This window comes from Zychaea mexicana (genome assembly GCF_025766255.1).
Source record: "Zychaea mexicana strain RSA 1403 chromosome Unknown BDB00scaffold_69, whole genome shotgun sequence".
NCBI classification, from domain to species: Eukaryota; Fungi; Mucoromycota; class Mucoromycetes; order Mucorales; family Lichtheimiaceae; genus Zychaea; species Zychaea mexicana.
In genome coordinates this window covers 148,625-168,600 of record NW_026516732.1, presented here as the reverse complement: position 1 = coordinate 168,600, position 19,976 = coordinate 148,625, and the positions used below count along the sequence as shown (strand labels likewise).

General features: G+C 43.6%; 10 protein-coding genes across 10 annotated transcripts; 5 read left to right on the top strand and 5 right to left on the bottom strand.

The window, feature by feature from the left end:
- The first annotated feature begins 1 nt into the window (after position 1).
- BDB00DRAFT_538849 (Alpha/Beta hydrolase protein) lies at positions 2-1,187 on the top strand. Its single transcript, XM_053117784.1, has 4 exons — positions 2-394; positions 470-593; positions 674-1,011; positions 1,114-1,187. Coding segments are annotated over exons 1-4 (540 nt in total). The 5' UTR covers positions 2-317; the 3' UTR covers positions 1,115-1,187.
- Positions 1,188-1,259: 72 nt separating this feature from the next.
- BDB00DRAFT_790228 (uncharacterized protein) lies at positions 1,260-2,378 on the bottom strand (the record flags this gene model as incomplete). The annotated part of the gene is made up of 2 exons (XM_053120940.1): positions 1,260-2,112; positions 2,200-2,378. 2 exons carry the CDS (start codon positions 2,376-2,378, stop codon positions 1,260-1,262), a joined length of 1,032 nt encoding a protein of 343 aa, XP_052976863.1.
- A 2,769-nt stretch (positions 2,379-5,147) lies between these two features.
- BDB00DRAFT_916104 (uncharacterized protein) lies at positions 5,148-6,064 on the top strand (the record flags this gene model as incomplete). Its single annotated transcript, XM_053128705.1, has 2 exons — positions 5,148-5,324; positions 5,452-6,064. 2 exons carry the CDS (start codon positions 5,148-5,150, stop codon positions 5,905-5,907), a joined length of 633 nt encoding a protein of 210 aa, XP_052976862.1. The 3' UTR covers positions 5,908-6,064.
- BDB00DRAFT_837194 (Prp18 domain-containing protein) lies at positions 5,723-7,678 on the bottom strand. Its single transcript, XM_053124537.1, has 6 exons — positions 7,423-7,678; positions 7,327-7,353; positions 7,171-7,239; positions 6,919-7,071; positions 6,495-6,842; positions 5,723-6,416 (listed from the first exon to the last, which is right to left on the bottom strand). The coding sequence occupies exons 1-6, from the start codon at positions 7,597-7,599 to the stop codon at positions 6,120-6,122; spliced, it is 1,071 nt and encodes a 356-aa protein (XP_052976861.1). The 5' UTR covers positions 7,600-7,678; the 3' UTR covers positions 5,723-6,119.
- On the top strand, positions 7,679-9,121 carry BDB00DRAFT_837191 (methyltransferase like 6). The gene is made up of 5 exons (XM_053124536.1): positions 7,679-7,933; positions 8,015-8,070; positions 8,135-8,254; positions 8,336-8,434; positions 8,531-9,121. The coding sequence occupies exons 1-5, from the start codon at positions 7,753-7,755 to the stop codon at positions 8,888-8,890; spliced, it is 816 nt and encodes a 271-aa protein (XP_052976860.1). The 5' UTR covers positions 7,679-7,752; the 3' UTR covers positions 8,891-9,121.
- Positions 9,122-10,344: 1,223 nt separating this feature from the next.
- BDB00DRAFT_884123 (major facilitator superfamily domain-containing protein) lies at positions 10,345-11,839 on the top strand (the record flags this gene model as incomplete). Its single annotated transcript, XM_053128301.1, has 7 exons — positions 10,345-10,392; positions 10,455-10,502; positions 10,569-10,609; positions 10,683-10,801; positions 10,898-10,979; positions 11,076-11,274; positions 11,351-11,839. 7 exons carry the CDS (start codon positions 10,345-10,347, stop codon positions 11,837-11,839), a joined length of 1,026 nt encoding a protein of 341 aa, XP_052976859.1.
- Positions 11,840-12,440: 601 nt separating this feature from the next.
- On the top strand, positions 12,441-12,826 carry BDB00DRAFT_875189 (uncharacterized protein; the record flags this gene model as incomplete). The annotated part of the gene is made up of 3 exons (XM_053127315.1): positions 12,441-12,598; positions 12,662-12,695; positions 12,770-12,826. 3 exons carry the CDS (start codon positions 12,441-12,443, stop codon positions 12,824-12,826), a joined length of 249 nt encoding a protein of 82 aa, XP_052976858.1.
- On the bottom strand, positions 12,811-14,701 carry BDB00DRAFT_538660 (seryl-tRNA synthetase). The gene is made up of 2 exons (XM_053117783.1): positions 14,202-14,701; positions 12,811-14,118 (listed from the first exon to the last, which is right to left on the bottom strand). Exons 1-2 carry the CDS (start codon positions 14,332-14,334, stop codon positions 12,887-12,889), a joined length of 1,365 nt encoding a protein of 454 aa, XP_052976857.1. The 5' UTR covers positions 14,335-14,701; the 3' UTR covers positions 12,811-12,886.
- A 72-nt stretch (positions 14,702-14,773) lies between these two features.
- On the bottom strand, positions 14,774-16,078 carry BDB00DRAFT_768524 (uncharacterized protein; the record flags this gene model as incomplete). Its single annotated transcript, XM_053119744.1, has 5 exons — positions 14,774-14,925; positions 15,024-15,194; positions 15,310-15,447; positions 15,511-15,612; positions 15,754-16,078. The coding sequence occupies 5 exons, from the start codon at positions 16,076-16,078 to the stop codon at positions 14,774-14,776; spliced, it is 888 nt and encodes a 295-aa protein (XP_052976856.1).
- An 839-nt stretch (positions 16,079-16,917) lies between these two features.
- BDB00DRAFT_837174 (Bestrophin, RFP-TM, chloride channel-domain-containing protein) lies at positions 16,918-19,009 on the bottom strand. The gene is made up of 7 exons (XM_053124535.1): positions 18,784-19,009; positions 18,628-18,640; positions 18,445-18,556; positions 17,652-18,309; positions 17,455-17,588; positions 17,122-17,379; positions 16,918-16,993 (listed from the first exon to the last, which is right to left on the bottom strand). Exons 1-6 carry the CDS (start codon positions 18,858-18,860, stop codon positions 17,258-17,260), a joined length of 1,116 nt encoding a protein of 371 aa, XP_052976855.1. The 5' UTR covers positions 18,861-19,009; the 3' UTR covers positions 16,918-16,993; positions 17,122-17,257.
- Between the last annotated feature and the right edge of the window lie 967 nt (positions 19,010-19,976).

The window sequence follows — 19,976 nt, the reverse complement described above, 5'->3', positions numbered from 1 at the left end:
TAATAATTTTCTTTTTAACTCTTGACTATTTCTCGCACCCACGCGCGTTTCCGCTCCTCTAACTTTCGTTCAGTTATGCCTTCAGAAGTTGTTTTTGTCGAGTCGTGTCATGACAAAACTCCTATTGAAACCAAAATCACTTTCCATGGCAATAGCGGAAATGGCGGTGACACTGCACCTGCCGTTATTTTAGCCCATCCCTACGGGCCGCTTGGTAAATAATGCAGGAACAAAAGGAAGATTGTACTTCAGCCGAGAACAACCAACGTTAATGTGCGGATCATTGCATCAATCTACTATAACTACAAGGCGGTAACATGCATAACAATGTGGTTATTGCGTTACATAAGTATTTTGCCAGCAAGGGTTTTATTACTGCGTGCATTAACTTTAGGCAAGTTCAATATACGAGGACACACTATCTTAAGAAGAACTTCAATAGCTTATGGTGAAATCTCATATCACGTAGAGGATGCGGACGTTCCAAAGGCCGAACAAGTTGGACTGGTGTGCCCGAACGTGGAGATTATGAAGGAGTTATACAGTATATAAAAACTTCAGGACCACGTAAACTCTCACATTTACTTATAAGCGTAAGCAGCAACAGATTCCTACAATGACTCTATAATGTTTTTCAAGTAACTGTGTCTAAAATGATGCCCTTCTTTTTCAGGGCTACTCTTTCGGAAGCATGATAGCAGCATCCATGCCACATGACAATCTTATCCCTTGTTCCTATCTATTGATCAGCTATCCCCTAAGTGTCCAATGGGCGCTTGCTACCGTACGAAGTTCGTTTTTCACAGAGCAAGCCAATCAGTTGCTACTGACAGCGACAAGCGATTGCAAAGTACTTCTTTTATACGGTGACCATGACCAGTTCACAGGCGTGCGGTCGTACCAAAACTGGATCAAGAATGCAGGAAAGCACGTGGAGTCTGTAATGATCCCCGGTGCAGATCATTTCTGGTTTGAATTTGAAAACGCATTAGTAGAGAAAGTTGATGGCTGGTTGGTGCGGGTTTTATAGTAATGACAATGATATTTGATGGGATGTGGAGTAGCAGTAGTACTAATATGTATTAATGTAATGTATCTCTGAAAAAATACAAGAAAACAAGAAAGTTTTTTTATGTACACAAAAAGAATGGAGGGAAAAGTGGATGTAAGTGTGTTTTTGTTGGATGAATGGCTTGTTAAGGTTATCAAAAATAAAGTATATATAATGAATGCATAGTTATGTATAGAACTGCGAGTGATTACGGCTGGTAGGGAGGTGGAGGCGGTAACAATGCTGAGGATGATGACTGTTGTTGGTGTTGTGAATGTTGGTGGTGATGCTGGAGCTGTGGATGTTGGTGCTGGTGAAGATTACCTCTCTGCACGCCAGCTTGATATAAAAGTTGAGTATGTAAGTGCATTTGTTGCATAGACGGACTACTGAATTCCTGATCAGCGTAGCCCGTTTTGGATTGATGAACGTGTGGTGGCACAGCCACCCCTACTTCGCTATTACTGTTGTCTTCATATGCTTGGGCGAACTGATTGAAACGGTGCATTGACTTGTGCGTTGTGGGTGACGGAGGCGTAGTAGTAGATGGGGAAGATGACGCAGACGACGAAGACGATGAAGTAGATGTTGTGTGCTGTAGCTGTTGCTTTGTAGCACTAAGATGGCGCTTCTTCGCTTGTTTCCTTCGACGACGGCGACACATGACAAACACCGTGACACCGACAAGAGCAGCACCGAGAATACCAACAACGGCAGCAATAACGTGGATCACATTGAATGCAGTAGTATGGTGTGAGGACGTGCTAAAAGTGTTCCCATTTTCGCGACGTTCAAAATAATGGGGAGGTGTCGAGGATGATCGATGGCATTGACCTTGGATACACGAGAGACCCGGTGCACAAGTGCCTGGTTCTAATGCTTGGTCACGGTCGTTGTTGTTGTAGTGATGGTTATTACTGTTATGGTTGCTTTCGCTGGTCGGTTGTAGTGTTGATGGTGACAATGATGGCGCGAGTTCACACGATTGATATAAACCAGACAGAGATGACTGATCTTTGACGTAGAATACAGGTTGGCCTTGAGAATAGGGTATAATCCATCTATCATAACCACATATAAAAGGGTGATGGCGTCAACAAAATGAAAAGTGACAAAAAAGAGGGAGAACAATGATAAGAATCACGTACTGTCGATTATGGAGAGGCTGGCAACTCATTTGGCCTGGCTTTGCTAGTTGACAGACATCCGACTCGTTGGGACACGGCCAACTGCAGGCGTTGTTGCTTCCTTGGTCCAAAGCAGCAGCAGTAGTAGCCAGCGCATGATAATGCAGAAACAGCAGGATAACAGTGAGTTTCTTGTTCATGGCATGTCAAAGTCTTTTTCGGAAGGTGTCTGTGCTCGTTCGTAGCTGCGTTTCCTCTGGATCAGTAACAACAAAAGGGGGCAGTAGAGGAAGGGCCAGGAGATAACCGCTTGGCGTATAGTAGACGTAACGGAGAAAAAGAAAGAAATAAGAAAAAGAGAAGACAAGAGAACGAGGAACTGGATAAAAGGTTAGAAGCACCCATATAAAAATATTCCAACAGAAAAAAAGAAGCGACGGACGCTCCCAATGAACCGAGAGAAGCCAGCCATAGAAGGGTAAAATGAACAAGGTCAGTGGTGCTATCATAAAAGAACAAAAGAGAGGACGGAAAGCAAGGAATTTCGCGGGATCCAAAATAAAGATTGCCCGGAACATACAGAATGTCAGGAACATCTTGCACAGCTTTTTTACACACCCAAAAACTAGCCAATTACCTGCAGTTCTAAGTGGCTTGTTACTGTGCTTGATTGATGAGGTAGAGCCAGCATTATCCTTGCGGCACCCCAATCCAAGATTTCTCGCATATTTTAGCGCCCCTATCATCCTTTCTCTCTCTCTCCCCCATCTGCTCACTGCTCAACCCCGGCTAATATATAGTATACAGCACACACATATATAAGAGCTTTCTTCTCGAATGGGTCAGTGCTTCTTTTCTTCTATCAGACGACGTTCAGGACTTCCTTGATTTCTTCACTCCCATCATTAGCACACACGTTTACATTGTCACCAAAGGCACTCACAAGATACCTTTGCCATTGTCTTTTTGTTTGTGTGTTTTGTATTATTGACAGCAAAACCTGGCACTCGCAATAAGACGGGTTTGTTTGCTCTAGCAGAGAAAGAACTTTCACAGTCGGCTCATCGGGAAACGGAAGAAGGATTCCGCATGAATAGATTGCACCCCCCCCCTCCTCCTATTCCCCGCTTGGCTGAGACCTTGGCTGAGACCGTGCATCAAGACACTTAGTATAGTTTGTGTCATAAAATAAACCACTAAAATGCTGTAAAGAAATAGAGGAAAGGCTCTAATTAGCCCCCTTATGCATAGCGTGTTTTTCTCTCCCTGTTTCCTTCTTTGCTTTCAATATGACGAAACAGCAACAATGACAATAATGAAATGTTACTTTTTTAGCCCGTTTTCCTGGCATCAATGTTTTACCTTTTAACAAGAGAGGTATTCAAAGTGTTCAACATGTTTCTTTACGTAATAGTCGCTAGTTGTTGATGACATGCACTACATATCACGGGTAATCTTTCTATTGATCATTTTCTCGCATATGGGAAATATAAATTAGGAAATCTGATAGGCAAGAAAAAAAAAGTTATTTTTGGATTGGGTGCGAGTAACGATGAGAGAGGCTTTGATTATTACAGTAATTGATGAGCAAATGACGAGAGATGGAATGGTTGGATCTGCTATTGTTGCACACGTAGTATATGTAACCTGCTGCAACAATGCCACGTTGGATGATCCAACCACACTCCGTTTTCCATTGTTTCACAAAGGCTAATCTATTTACAAGAAGTGAATGTTTTAGGGGAGACGGTTTCGACGCCATTTATACATGAGCCGAAGTAAAAAGATATGTTTGCTAGAAGCTATATCTTGCAAGGGAGTATAGAATATCGCTCTATGTACGCACTAGCTTTATGTGTGTCAAGAACAGCTACTACACTACTGTCCACATTATCGAAATATATGTCTTTTAAATACCATTAATAATGCTGGCTAGCCTTGCACATGTTGCGCCATCATTATCTAGAAGGAAATCTACCTGTACGCACATTTGAGCCTTCGGAAATCGTTTGTAGCTACACAGAAAAAGCCAGTGTGGGCGAGTGTTTCTTAGCACAGGGAATGTCCCTTTCATTTAAAACTACGACAGCGCTTTTTAATACATTGGCAGTTGGCACTGTGCCGAAACACGTTGGAAAGGTCATCTATTATATATATTAGAAGGGCACAGGGCAGACAGCGTATGTAAATAAACAAGAGCATAAAGAATATGAAAATATGGACCCTATTCAAAGTGTACCCCGAATAAGTTCTTTCTCACGTACCGCACATTGTTCTGAGGAGAACATAATAGCTGTACTTACTTAATAGTAATAATGGAGATAATGAGGTCAATTGCCCTTCCTGTACCATGTAAGTATGATGAACATCCACCCCATTCATCACCATGCCCCTGAAAAATTAACTCTTCACTCCTCTTTTTTTATGTCGCTTTCTCTCTTCTTTGAGACCATGTAGTATGCACAAGACACACAATCACACACTTTTTGTTCTTTTTCTCCTGCTCCTGCAAAGAGACTGGAATCCGTTATGCTTCTTTTTCCGCAACTATACCACTATTACTTAGTATCGTCATACATAATATATACCCGTAGTAATATTACTCTCTACTTTTGATAATAATGTTAAAGCGTTTCCAATCGTTGCTATTTAATAAGGAAAACCATGAAAGCAAAGGATATCGGATACCACCAGAGAATTGGTAGGTAACGGCCACTGCAACGCAGGCACCATACGTCTAGCTAACCAGATACTATACTTGCTTATCTTATAAACATCGAAACAGGGTCATAGAAACAGAAATTGGACAGGTAAGACTTACATCTCTGATTGACGAGAAAACGAAAGCTTCTTAGACCGACCAAGACATATTTCTCTTTGTAACGTCATAGGCGCAACTACAACAGCCGTATCAGCAGCAACGATTACTCAACCGTGTGGGATGTGAAAGCCAACAACAGCAGCAAGAAATGACGACAACGACATCAGAAAAGAAAAAGATCGACATAGACCACCATGTCCAGAAAGGCATAGAGTATCACGAACTCGGCGCGTTGGAACAAGCTACACATCAGTTTAGAATCGCAGCCAAAGAAGGATCACCGATCGGTATGCTACTGTACGGCCTTTCCTTGCGCCATGGATGGGTAACACAAGATCTTTCTTCATTATGTAGTTCTATCACAAAAGACCATCATATCTGACATTTGATCTTTGCGATCAACACTTTCTACTCTACAATTTACATACATCCTACAAACTCCCCATATGTAGGGGTGTCGAGCGAATAGTACACTAGCATTCCAGTACCTTCAAAAGGCAGCTGAACACGCCGTAGACGGATTACAGAAAAGCAGCGAAGGGAAAACCAAAATGGATGCGCTCCTGCAATCTCGGAAAGGCGAACTTGTGCTTGCCATCTACGAGCTGGGCGTTTCGTTTGATCAAGGATGGGGCACTGCACGTAGTCGAGAAACGGCGTTCTATTACTTTAAAATTGCAGCACAATTGGGCGATGCAGATGCACAAAACGAGGTTGGACGTTGCTATTATGACGGCTATGGCACGAAAAAGGATGTCTACCAAGCTGCGAAATATTATCGTTTGGCAGCAGCACAGGGACGAGGATTGATGGGGAATTCGTGGATATATAAATCCAAATATGACAGTGTAGCATCAACAGTTGATGATGAGCATGATAAAAGCAGCAGCAGCAGCAACAAGAGCTGATGTTGTAGTTAAACATAAACACAGCAAAAGAAAAGCAAGTGACGGTTATGTTGCACACGTTGTGCTGTTTTTCTGTGTGATTGTAATATGTATATGACTGGGGAAAGAATTGACATGAAAGATGATGGGGAAAGAACAGCAACAACTACATTAGACTCAAGGTGACAATTTTTCAGGAGGGGGGGGGCGAAAGAGAAGGGCATGATTGCCTCTTAAGATATCTGACTGAGGGTGTAGGGAGGATACTTGCTTTGGGCAAATGTCATTAGGCGTTTGACAGACTGAATCCATTTCCGAGATGTTTCGTCGTTCAATACGTGGGCTACTTGAGACGCAAAAATCTTTTCACGAGCAGAACGTTCGTGAATACCAACCATGGTTACACCGATGGGCCAAGGCGCATTACCAATCGACAGCTGCAAGTAAGAATCCTGTGCATCTCGGTACCTCCGGTTTTGCATGTAATGTGTGATCTCAGCTACGCGTGCCAAAATATCCGGTTCTAAAGTCTATTCCACATAGCATCATCAGCCTCTCTGCAGTAGCATGCGTATTCGTAAGAGTGTGAAGTGAACTAGAGTCGTTACCCGCTTTTTGAGTTGTCGCAGCAAAGGCTTGATGTAATCTGCAGTCTGCTTTTGCAAGACAGCGGCTCTTTTGCCCTGGCCGCTTTGCTTTTCTTCCTCGGGACGAGCGGCCATGTATTCTTCCCACTCATCCATCGTGTGCACAAGGTATGTGTAGATTTGCAAGTACAATCTGTCGATATCCTTTTGCAGCATGTTCAACTCGATTGGCTCCACCACCATCTCGGCCTTTTTCAGTTTCTTGCTCAACTTCTTTTCATCCTGTACACCAGCCTTTTCTTTCAAGGCTTCTAAACGCATGCCTTCCTCCATTTCTTCCAATTTACGCATATAATCATTTCGTCCACCCTGTATACGCACATAGACGTTCGTTAATTTCCATCGCCTCTTTTCCTCAACGTAGCCATACTCTCTAAGCACTTACATCATCTGAACGTTCTTCCATAAGTTCAAGTGCACGCAACCGAATTTTACATTGCTTGTCAGTTTCACCAAACAGTCGAATAGGCTGTCCTTTAACTCGTAGACGTCGAATAACTTCTTCACGAGTGATATTGAATGTTTCCACCTCGATTTCCTATTAATTCGTTACGAAGCGTGTATCTGTATGTAAGCACTCCTTTTTTCTCTCTCTTGATAAAACCAACATCACTTGCTGTATCGTGCGACTATATACCTCTCCTTTTGATTCGTCTGTTTCTTCAGTCGGTTTCAATTCCTTCAATTCACGTTCCCGTCGTTGCTCCTTTGAAAGATTACAGGATCAGACTTAGTATGTGAAAACTTTCAAATTCTTGCCTTAAATTACGTAATAAAACCGAGCAAGGTTTACCTCTTCTTCAAATCGTTTTCGCTTTCTCTGTTTTTCAGTCAAAAGAGACAAAATTAGAATCGATCGACAGTTTGTGAATCTCGTGAAAAGTTATACCTCTTCTTCTTTTGCCTTTCGCTCTTCTTCTTCACGAAGGTATTCTTCTTCTCTCAGACGTTCCAATTCTGCACGACTGACGTATTTTTTGCGCTGACCCTTATCAGCACCTACGGCGTTGATTGTCTTTCGCTTTTTGGAGATCTCTGATTTGATGGCATCCTGCAGGAAATCCATGTTAAAAGAGTGTGTGTGAACAAAAGAAAAGGGTGCAATACAAGGAATGAAAACGCAGCTTTGTATGAGCGGAGTGCCCTCTGTTTTACCAGCTTACACTAGTTTTTTTTTTTTACTCTTCTCTTTTAAACTTTTTGAACTTTTTTTTTAACCATGGACGAAGCACGGGTTGCCATGGATCCCAAACGTCTTGAACATCATGTCAAGCGAGCACAAGAGGCCATTGCTGGTGACAAAAAAGAAGTGCCTCCGTTTTGGATAAACAAGTACAAGAAAGAAGCAGCGAAAAACTGGGATATATTTTATAAGCGAAATACAACAAAGTTTTTTAAAGGTATTGTTGTTTACAAAGAAGGCACACGCTAGTTTCAATAGGCGTATGAAAACTCATTCATTGGTTTATGGTCTTGTTTAGATCGTCATTGGACTGATCGTGAGTTTGAAGAACTTGCATGCAAGGGCGACCAACAGGTAAAAGAAGAAGAAAAAAAGTTCGATCAACGAGATATACTCAGACATTTGCTTCTTTTGACAGGTGCGATGCTTGGAAGTTGGCTGCGGTGTTGGCAACTTTGTCTTTCCTGCACTGGCCGATAATCCCAGCCTATTTATTTATGCATGCGACTTTTCAAAACGTGCAGTTGAAATGGTCAAGGTAACGTGCTGCACGTGCGCTGTGGGATGATTGTCTGATAAACAACCGTCGCAAATGGATTGAATAACATGGAAATAGTAGAACAACGACAAGTATGATGAAGAACGATGTCAAGCCTTCGTATGCGATTTGACTGTTGATCCACTTACTGACAATGTGCCTGCCGACAGTCTTGACCTGGTAATATTATATATATTTTAAATATGCGTGTGTATAGATATCTATAGTGTAAGCATCTACACAAAGCTAACAATGAAGCCTTCCTTTGATGAACAGGTATCAGCATTATTTGTGTTCTCGGCCATTCCAGGTGAGAAGATGGCAGATGCTATCAGAAATATATACCGGGTCCTGAAGCCTGGTGGCTACATTTTATTCCGTGATTATGGTCTCTATGACGAAGCGCAAGTCAAGTTTAGCAAGGCATCGGATAAGAAGCTGGATCAGAACTTGTATGTACGACAGGATGGTACTCTGAGCTATTTCTTTTCAGAGGAGGATTTAGCAAGTCGATTTGAGGCTGAAGGATTCAAGACGGTTGTCAATGGTTATATTTATCGAGAGACAACAAACCGGCGGCTCGAGTTGAATGTGGATCGCATATTTGTTCAGGCTAAATTTCAGAAGCCATTATAAGACACATTCATAATACTTAACCCACCATCACCATTAAAGTCTCATCATCTTTTTAAAAACCACAGTGCAAAGCATGTAGTCATTAGAGAAGCAATCAAACAAAAGACAATACAGCACATTTAGTAGAATTATGGAAACGTGCTAATTATTAATACAACGCTTGTAGTCAGATATTCTCTCGGCGAAGAAATGGTTAGCAGAAGAACTAATGGTTACTAGCGAATGTAGTTGATGTTGCCCTACTTAATCTTTTATATACATCAAGCTCAAGTTTGCTATACGAGCCCTGTGTTTTTGTCTTAAGGTCACGAAGGAGCATCCTCTGGTTTCGTATTATCAATGTATGCTGGTCGCTATATCTATATCTCTCATAAATATATGGCAACAACGTCCTAAATTGCATATGACCTATATCTTTGGATAGTAATGATGCCCTGATGATGAAAGTATATGTGATATTGCGCGATCACGTCAATTTTCTTATTCCGCTTGCAATGGCTCTTTTATACTGTGTATTTAGATCTTTTTGAAGGCTATATCTTGATCAACGCGTCAATTGCCATGTAAACAGTCATATTAAAAATGTATGTGGCGCTGCATATTGAGAGAGATACCTTTACCAGGTAAACAAACAGCCAATGAGACCATTCTGTATCAAGATGCTTGCTTGTTGTCCGGGTAAACTTTATAGACTGAGCATTTAGCGCGAAAAGACCAACTTGGTCACTTTTGCAGCACTTGAAAATACACTCAGGGAGGGCAACCAAACTGATATATAATAGAGAACACAGCCTCGCTTCACATCGCAACTAGCTAGTTTTTTTTTACATGGTAAGCATTTCTGGAACTGTATACAGAACAAAAGAGAAAAGAGCACTTGCCGCAGCAACAAAAAGTGCACTTGTTCCGGGTTACACAATTGAATTATACATGCAATGTTGCCAGTCGCTTGCGAAATGACGGTTCGGAGACGTGACTCCGCGCCAAAGAAGCTCCAATTTAACCTGTTTCAGTTTATTTCTCCCTTTTTTTTTCCACATTATTATTTTTATTCCTTAATCATCACTATCAGTAATACTACTACATATCATCCATTCATAGCATTCAAAACATGGCAGCGCATGATGAAGATCCAGAGGATATACAAGAAGTTGTGGATGTGGAGAATAAATCAAACTGCAGCAGTACGCAAATAGACGACTTGGATACTGATCCGGCCAATCCCAAGGTACCGTCTACTGCTGCACATCCTTGAATAGAGTTAGTAATAACACTTGTTTTGTAGAACTGGTCAAATACGAAAAAATGGATCAATTTTATCGTTGTCTTTTTTAATGCATTTACAGGGTACTTTTCTTCTGCCGTCTACGTATGTAACCAGTGTTCCTTAAAAGACCGTACAGCAATAAAAATGAAGTGAAATGACTGATTTCCTCATTCAATGGTTTTCACAGATGCCAGCGACCAATGATCTTCGCATTCACTTTGACACGGACTTGACGGTATGCTATACGAGGCAAAGGAGAAAATCAAAGGATTGGGGAGACACTGAAAGATACATTAGGTGATCAACGCCACAATCGCCCTGTTTGTCTTGGCGATTGGTGTGGCGGTAAGTTCAGAACCGGCTAGAAAAGTTTTACCGCATGTCTGATTGTTTCTGGTTTTCCTTTGTTAGCCATTATTCTGGGCACCGTTTAGTGAGCGTATAGGTCGAAGGTATGATCAGATAACTTTGGAGCAATGACGAACGATACGAAAGCTAACTTGAAATATACGATAACACTTTTAGATGGGTTTACATATCATCCATGGGATTTTATACCCTATTTACAATCATCTGTGGTATTGCTGATAGTCTACCTTTGTTCTTTGTATTCCGAATACTGCAAGGCATTGCGTCTTCAGCTGGTAAAATAAGCTTCTTGTTGGATCTGTTGATCGACCATTTCTCGCTGCTTAATTCACCTGATCCACTGAAGAAAAATTACTATCTTATCTTGACAGGTATGGCCGTTGGTGGCGGCAGTGTTGCTGATCTGTTTAGACCCGCTGAACGGGGCCGTGCAATGAGCATATTCATGCTAGGGTAATCCCCCCACTTGATCCATTTATTGAGCATGCAAAGCAGCCAGAAGCAACAAGACAATTGATTTGCTTTTCTCTTTTTTATTCGTGTGTGTAGCACCATTATCGGACCTGCATTCTCGCCACTTATTGGTGGCTATGTCGCACAATACCTCGGTTGGCGCTGGATTTTCTATATCTGCACTATCTTGGGTGGCGTCATCTTTATCGCAAATATTGTATTCCTGCGCGAAACGCTTTATCGACCTCACGAAGAAAAACCTAAAAGTCGACTCAAGAATCTTAAATTCAACCCCGTAAGTTTATATATAACTATTGGGCACTTTTTAATATGTTTGAAAAAAGCTAATCATTCGCATGTGAGGTTTATAGTTCATCAGCCTTCGCTTACTACTGCGACCGGAGGTCCTACTGGTCTGTTTGCCAATCAGCACTGCATTTGGTTGGTTCTACTATCTTGTCACCATCCTACCATCAACGTATTCCGACGTGTATGGATTCGACACTGGAACGATTGGCCTGTTGTATTTGGCTGGTGGTGTGGGCAATTGTAGCGGGAGTGTGATTGCCGGTCTTGTGTCAGATCGAGTTTATGCGTATCAACTCAAGCATAATAAGATGTCAACAGAAGGTCGATTGGTGCCATTGTACTTTGGTATCCCCTTTTTGATTGCTGGCCTGTTCATGTATGGCTGGTTCATCCATGCGCATCTGCATTGGTTCACTCCTTTGGTCGGATACATGTTAACTACCCTGGGATCCATGTATACCATCACAACGGGGACAACCTATTTGGTCGAATCCTACCTTCAAGTGTCTGCATCAGGTAAATTCCGCTTGCTGTGTGCATATACTGAATGAAAGCTGAATCTAACACTATCATAGTGGTGTCTGTTAGTAATTTTACTCGTAATTTACTTGCCATGCTGTTTTCAATATTGTCAGTGCAGATTCGAGCTGGTCTGGGCGATAACTGGTCATAGTAAGTTGTATACCCTTTCCTGATACGGGTGATGATAGCAACAACAATTCTGACCAAGTATGCTCCTTTGCTCTGCTCTAGCACGTTGGCAGCATTAATGAACCTTGTGTTCTATGTTGTTTGTATTCCCACAGTACATATCTATGGCTCACGAATGCGCAATGCCAAACCATGGTACACGACAAAAGTTTCAAACTAAAACTGATTTAATCTATGATGCAACAATGCAATACCATAATACCCTTGTAACAAACTATTCAATCATATAAAAAGTAATACTGTTTATATTTGCATGCCTTTCTACCTTGTTCCATTTGATTCTCAGAAAACATGCGCAAAGATCTTGGTATTTATATGTTTTCTATACTTGAAGAAGACACGATAGAAACACGGCGTTATCGCTTGTGTACATAGGTGAAATAAAGAATTTAACTGTTATATATTACGCTTTCGTAAAAAGAGCAAATCCATCATAAAATTATGGCTGTTGCCAAAGAGAGCGACGAGATTGCTCAGCATAAATATACAGAGGACGACGTCCGGAACTTGCAAGAAAAGCTAAACTGCATTGATCAAGAATACAATGAAGGCATCGTTGATGATCGGTCACCGCAGTGCTCTAACTGGCAAGATGATCCGTAAATATTTGGGCTTGTTTGTTACCTTGTAAAGATCCTGACACACTTCTTTGGTTTGTTTAGTTATGAGCATCCTGGTCAAGGTGTCGTTGCCGATGTAAGTACATGGCACTTTGAGAGGAAATATTGAAAAATGCGATAGCTGACTTGTGGCAATTGATGCGGTGACAGGAACTTTCCAAAATCCACAACCAGTTGTACATGATGTTGACCCGCATTGAAAAGTAGGGAAATTAATATCATTAATAAAAAATTAAAACAAACTATACAGAACTTTATTTATTTCATTTATTTCTTCTTAGCCTTGGTGGCATCCTTTTTGGGAGTGGTATTGAGTTCCTTGGCATATGGGATGAAGGTACGACCATCCATGTAAGGAACCAAAGGTGGTGGGACCTCCAAACCATCCTCACGCTGCCAGGTTTCCAACAGACCGCAAATGGCACGTTCAGTAGCGCACAAAGTCGAGTTTAAGCAGTGGACATACTTCTTTTCACGGTCAGACATCTTCTTGACACCGCAACGGATCTCGAGACGGCGAGACTGGTAGTCGGTACAGTTGGAGCACGAAACCAACTCCTTGTATTCACCCTGGAATGGGAACCAGGCTTCCAGATCGTACTTTTTGGCAGCAGCATTGTTCAAGGCGCCCGAGACGATAGCGACGACACGGTAAGACAAGCCCAGGCTCTGGAAGAAATCCTCGGAATGGCTGATCATGTCATCGAACATTTCCCAGGACTTTTCAGGGTCGGTCAGGACAAACTGCTCGATCTTTTCAAACTGGTGGACACGGAAGATGCCCCAGGTATCCTTGCCGTGAGCGCCAGCTTCTTTACGGAAACAGGTCGAGTAGCCTGCGTATTTGATGGGCAACTGCTCGGCGGGCTTTTCAAACCATTCGTTCGAGTGGAAAGCAGAAATGGGCTGTTCAGAGGTAGCAATGAGGTACTTGTCGTCACCATCGGCAGAGACCTTGTACAATTCCTCGTCAAACTGGCTCAATTGGGCGGTTTTGGCCATCATATCCTTGTTCATGAAAAAGGGCGTCATTAACTTTTTGTAGCCGCGTCTGGCCAAGAAGGACAGACCATAGTTGATCATGGCCAAGTTCAGATCCACACCGACGCCGGTCAAGAAATAGCCACGGTGACCAGCAACTTTGGCACCACGGTCCTGGTCGTAGCCATCCAAACGGGCCAACACTTCGTGATGCGACAAGATATCCGTGCGTTTCACAGGTTCGACGTCGTTGTGGTTGTATGTGCGAATCACCTCATTGTTGTCCTCGTCCATGGATGTCGGGACCGACGCGTGCACAACGTTGCCCAACGTTGCCAGCTTGTCCTTCCACGACGTCTCGCCTTCTTTGGCTTCGGCAATCAGCTTTTCTTTGGCCTTTTGCAACTCTTCCTTTTGTTTCAACAAATCGCTGGCATCTTCCTTGGCTTTGAACTTTTTGCCAATTTCCTTCTGCACGGCATTGATTTCCTTGTTTTTCTGATCGCTCAAAAATTGAGCTAATTCACTGCACGATAAGTATTATACCGGGGCATGGTTTCGCGGATCAACAAGTTCAAGGTGAACGGGAAAAGCAACTTACTCTTGACCCATTCTTTGTACAAGGCAATAATTTCGTCGACAACTTCAACGGAGCCACCACGTCTCCGTTGCGATTCCTTGATAATTTCAGGATTGCCACCACGGTCTTCTAGTAAAAGATTAATGTCGAGCATGTTGTATGTGTAAAACACCAAGGTGGTTTTGGGCTCCCTTCTCTTTTTTTTGTTAAAATGTCAAAAAGTGTAAATTTCTGAGTCAGTCGCAGTCACTCGTTCATGTTAGCGAACGGAAGGTGAGATAGCCAGATCCCACACCCCCTTCCCGCCATAAAAGATACAGGCTTTGTATTGTGGTTTCTGTGATAGGTGTGTCTGTGTCTGTATAGTGTGAGTGGTGGGTGACACGTTTTATAGCATAGAGCATGTGCTGCGTCATTTTTTGTTTGAAATACAGGTGAGTCAAAAGATATACAAAAAAGAAAAAGGAAAAACAAAAATTTACAAAACGATATTATGGACATAATAGTAGAGAAGAAGGCAATTAGAAGAAAATGAAAGAAAAGAGGGTCCGCAGCAGCCGTCTGGAATAGTTACATGGTAGTACGAAGACACACTACTCTCTGTGTTGATGCTGGTGCTGCTGGTGATGAGGGTGGGGATAATCGGGCGAGGCTGTAGGCTTGGGTGGCGTGGAAGAAAGCGGATAGATCGGGAACTGCATATAGTCCATGGCTGCTGGGGCAAATGTTCGTCTCGAAAGTTGATCTACGATAGAGAAAGAGTACGTATGAGAATCTTCCTTGGAAAAAAAGGCAGATCACAAAAAGGAGGTTCGGGAGCAATGTATACGGTACCCATCAAACTCGGGATCGGCGTTGACTGTTTCCATTCTCCGCTTGGCGACAGACATCCTTCACTCGAGGACTGATTCGAAGAGGTCGAAGAGGAAGGCGACAAGGACAGGTTGAGCATGGATGACGTGATGGATGTCTTGTTGCTAGGAGAGAGTGGCGGGGACGACGGTGGAGACGATGCTGCTGTGCCTGCTGCAGCTGCTGCTGCTTCCGTTGCCGTAACGGCTGCTGTACCTGAAAACGTCTCCAGGTTGGTGTTGTACACAAGAAATATATTTCCGAAGAAGAGTCTTACCTCTGAGGATGGATCGTAAGGCGGCCTGCTCCTTGGCGACGCTGATGCCTTGGACGGAATGTCGATGCTGTCTGACTGACGAGCCAGAAGCACTCGACGGTGGAGGTGGCGGATGGGGTGATGACAGTTTGCGTGAGGCTACAGTGCCCACAGTTTGCTGCTCGCCGCTGCCAGCGGTGAAAGATGATCTGCTCAAGGGACTGCTGGGGGTAAATGCTGTCATTAGCTTTTCGATACGACGAAGGCGGTCCTCGATGCGATCCATGGCATGATGATCGCCGTCTTGACCCTGTGACGATGCTGCTGCTGCCGCTGCTGCTGCTGCCACAGCTGCAGGTCCTCCACCTTGTGCAGCAGAAGCAGAAGAAGCAGCAGCATGGGCCGCCGCGGCAGCCGCTTGAGCCTGAGCCTGGGCTTGGGCAGCATGTGCTTGAGCCCGTTTACGGCGCTCCGAGTTATTGTTGCACTCGAAGCCTGCATTGACACAGTATGCACACGGGTTACCGCCATCGCACTTTGTCTTGCGTCGGCGACAGGTCTCACAGGCTGAGCCCGAACTTAGTCGGCGCGCGCTATTCGTCGTGAAAACGCTCCGTGAGTAGTCCGACACTACGCTGTAGACGCATTCCTGGCTGGTCTCTTGGCAGTTGCCACACGGCCGCTGTCCGTTGCAGACCCGTTTTCTACGCTTGCATGGCTCGCACCCACGCAGCGAAGAGCAGCGATCAACCAGCACGTTCCGATTGGGTGGACTAGGTGGTGGTGGCATGGTTGCCCTACAAAGAAGGCCCCAGTTGTTAGGATGATACAATGATGAGAGAAGCGGTATTGTTGCTGTTGATGTTGTTGGAGGGCCTATGGTAGTTGTCTAGAGGGTTCAAATCGAACAGAATGGAGCGGGCTACTCACATGTAAACCTTTTTTCAATAGGAAAAAATGGGCGGGAGTGGAGGAAAAGTAGTTTTAAAGAAGAGCAAAGAGAAAAAAAGCGGAAAGAAGAAGAAAAAACAAGTGAGAAAAAGAAGAAAGCTAAAGGACGAAAGAAGGAAAAAAGCAGAGGAATTTCTTTTGTCTGTATTGAGGAGTGCCCTCTCTGTCTCTGTCTCTGTCTCTCTCTCTCTCTCTCTCAGTCTCTGTCTCTGTCTCCACACACAAAGCCAGAGAGGGGTCCCACCATCGGGATCCGGCGGAGGTAGCCCCGTCCGAAGGAACCAATGGTCTTTTGCAAATCCGCACACAACCTTATTTGGCCTGTCTCAAATCTTTTAGTGTCCTTGCTCTCTCTTTTTCTCCATTGGTCGACTCGCTGCTACTGTTTCGACGGGGATGATTGACATGGGTTTCCGTTTTGTCTTGTGTGGTGTGGGAATGTGTATAAACCAGGAACACACCAAAAGCGTGGCGTCGAGCTTTACAAATCAGGCGTGCAACGAAAACGCAACAATAAGAAGTGAAAGAGAAGCTTCCCCACAAGGCAGTAACCAAGCAAGTAACCAAGCAACCGACCGACCAATTTACTGGGTTGCAAAACGAAAAAAAAACCAATCTTGCCCTAAAATGTACATACATGCGAGCGATAAGCTCGGAATCACCCCCACGGACAGCCCCCGTTCTTTGACTTTTGTTTACATTTACGTGCATGCTGTGTTTCTCGGTAACAAGTGCAAGATGAGTGTCATGGGGGCTGGGTTGGGGAAAAGGGGACGGCACAGATCCGCGTTAAAAGGTTTAGGCACATCAGACATGGTTCTGGTGATGATGATGATGGTGGTGGTGATAGTGATCTCAACTGTCACCATACTTTAAACTCACCAAAAGGAAAAAAAGAAAGGAAACTGGCGTGGGAGGATAGGAGCAAGCGTGTGGTCGTGCTACACAGCTTGGGAATATGATACCACTGGAAAAGTTCTCCAAGAAAGAAGAGAAGCTACCACTACGTCATTTGTGTTTATTTGAGCGTGTCTTCTGTTTCACACGGCAAGTGATAGACGATGAATTCAATCTCTTTCCGAAGTCCATCGCAAAACTGATTCAGCGGCAGATCATTCGGGTTGTATCCAAAAGGGTTTTCTATTTAAGCCATGCCCAATTCAGTTCTCTTTCTCTGTTCCTTTCCTGTCTACAGTATCAAGACCGCCTGCTTACCGATCTCAGCGCCGATGGCATCAATACCGTACATCGTAAACGACGCAAGGATCACTGTGGGCACCATCCACCAACGCAACTGAGCCACCAGTGTAAACGGAACGGCTGCTAGGTACAATGCCAACGATTGTTTTCTAATCCGCTCCAAAAAACTTTAATAAACCTGAGCCAGCGCGAGAAACCCTCTTTAAACTTACAGATGGATGCGGTAAGACACGGGAATCGGGGTATTCGCGATCCGCTCCAGGCCAGCCAAACAATCATTCATCTGATTCAGATGCCCAATGATACTGTTTGAAAAGATACCGTCGATCCTGCCTACGCTCTTGGCTTGTTGCACGTACAAGCCCATTCGGAACAAGATCTCCAGTGGTAAGGACATGTCCACTGTCCCAGTCGCGTCTTCCACGTCAGGCAAATCCTCATCCGACGAAAACATGGCTGCTTGCGTCTGTAAGGCCGCAGCTACAGCCGCGCTGTCCAAACTCGTCACTTGACGTTGTTCTTCTCCATAACTACTCGGTGACAACGGCTCGCCCAAAAACGCCTCGTCAGCAGCTGCAGGCACCCAGTTGGGTGGAAGAAGTGAGTCCAGATCATAGTAGTCGCATCCCAATTCATTACGAATGTGGTGCTTTGTTGAAACCGCAAACGCCAATAGCAGTTTCATGCACCGCATTTTCTCCGAATGGTCGTTCTGTGTTCGCTCTGGAATGGAGGTCCATATGAGGCGTGCCAGGTTACGCGTACGGCTCACTAGGGTTTCCCAGAGTTGTCTGCCTTCATAGTATCGAGCATACGAGGTGTTGGCGCGAAATGCCAAGAGAAGACCCAATACGACTGACAACGCAGGAACTATTTTTAAAATGAATTTGTGTGTTTTACAGTTAGCAACAAAATATGTTTTCGGTTTATCTGCATTCAGGAGAGGCACGCCCAACAGGGTGCCCTCCTTGAAAACAGTGTGTATAGACGGGCGCTACTACTTGCCTACAGAATTACTCAAGGCGACACCGGTATATTGAAGTGAAAGATACGCGTAAGCCACTGCATATGCGTAAAGGCCAGTCAATGCAATCAATGGAAGAATGCTAGGCCAGACCTAATAAAGTCACTTTATACTTTAAAACGTCGCTCAACTGAAGTGATTGCAGTAGCAGTAATGAGCTTTACCGATCCCCTCCAACTAAATGTTGCAAATGGAATGCACCACGACCGTTGAATCACCAAACGAAAATAAGAAAAGAAAAAGGTTTTTATGAATTAGTTAATGACGAGATTGCGAAACAAACAGACAAGACGAGGAACAGAGAGTTTGGCCAGTTTTACCGTAAAACATCAGGATATTGAGAGAGCTGACGTTGCCATCGTTCACGGTAATAGTGGGGAGGAGGATCGTGATCCATTTTTATCTCGATGGAAAAGGGAAAAAAGAAGGGTATAGGTTGTGCAACAAGATCTGTCAACAGGATAGGTACAAAGTGTATGCACTACACAGGAGGCGTTTTGCGGGATCGGCGGCGTCGGTCCGATAAAAAAAAATCATTTAAATTTGGTGAAATGTATGTCTGTAACCTATGAGTCCGATCTCGCCCCTCTCTTTAGCTGATAGAACGATACATCGTCACTGCCTCTTATTCTCGTCGATTGTCGTTGTTGTCCGCATCAACGAGGGTAGACTTGGAGAAATATATGATGATGACACTGCATCATGATGGCTTTAGTACTTGGTTACCCCCCCCCTAAAACCCCGATTGCTGACAGTTGCACAAGAGCCCAACTTGACATTGATAAGATTTAGACCGACAATTTTAACTGACAAGTTGACAACAAAACGACATTGATCTCCATCAAAATGAGCATCACTAATAGGTGCATATATAAGTTCGTTAATTGGATAATGAAAAGAGCAATATGATTTTCTGTCGTTTCCGTTATCGAACAAAAGTGATTTGCATTTAAGATACTAGGATTCATACATGGAATCCACTTTTTTTTGGGTTCCTGTCAAAACGGATGACAACAAAAGGGTAACTGGTTCCAGTGATGGCGATGCATTGAATTAGGCGGTCCTACAATGTCAACGCAACGCGATTTCTTTGCTAATGAAAGTTTGATTAGGAACCCATGATATTAATAACATACTGGTTCATCTGTTGTCAGGATTCGTCCATCCCCAATTTACGCTCGGAGCTGGTTACATCTGTAAATGCTTTTTTTTAAGCGAAGTATCAAAGGAAAACAATTGATACAAGAGGTCCAGAATTTGCTTCTTCGAGCCCCAACGCCTCTAGTGTCTTTGATCGTAGATCTTGAATTTATGATGGTAAGCATTAAACACATCATTAAATAATGATGATACTGCGTAATTTGACTCACTTTACACTGTAGTAAGTACTTGTCCAGATGATGGACGTATTTTTCTTCATCTTGCCGTCCATTCGACAGTATAACCGCCTGGGTAAGTTCATTCCACTTGGCTTAAAATTTTTGGTGAGGTCTTCAGCCGAACTGGACGTTAA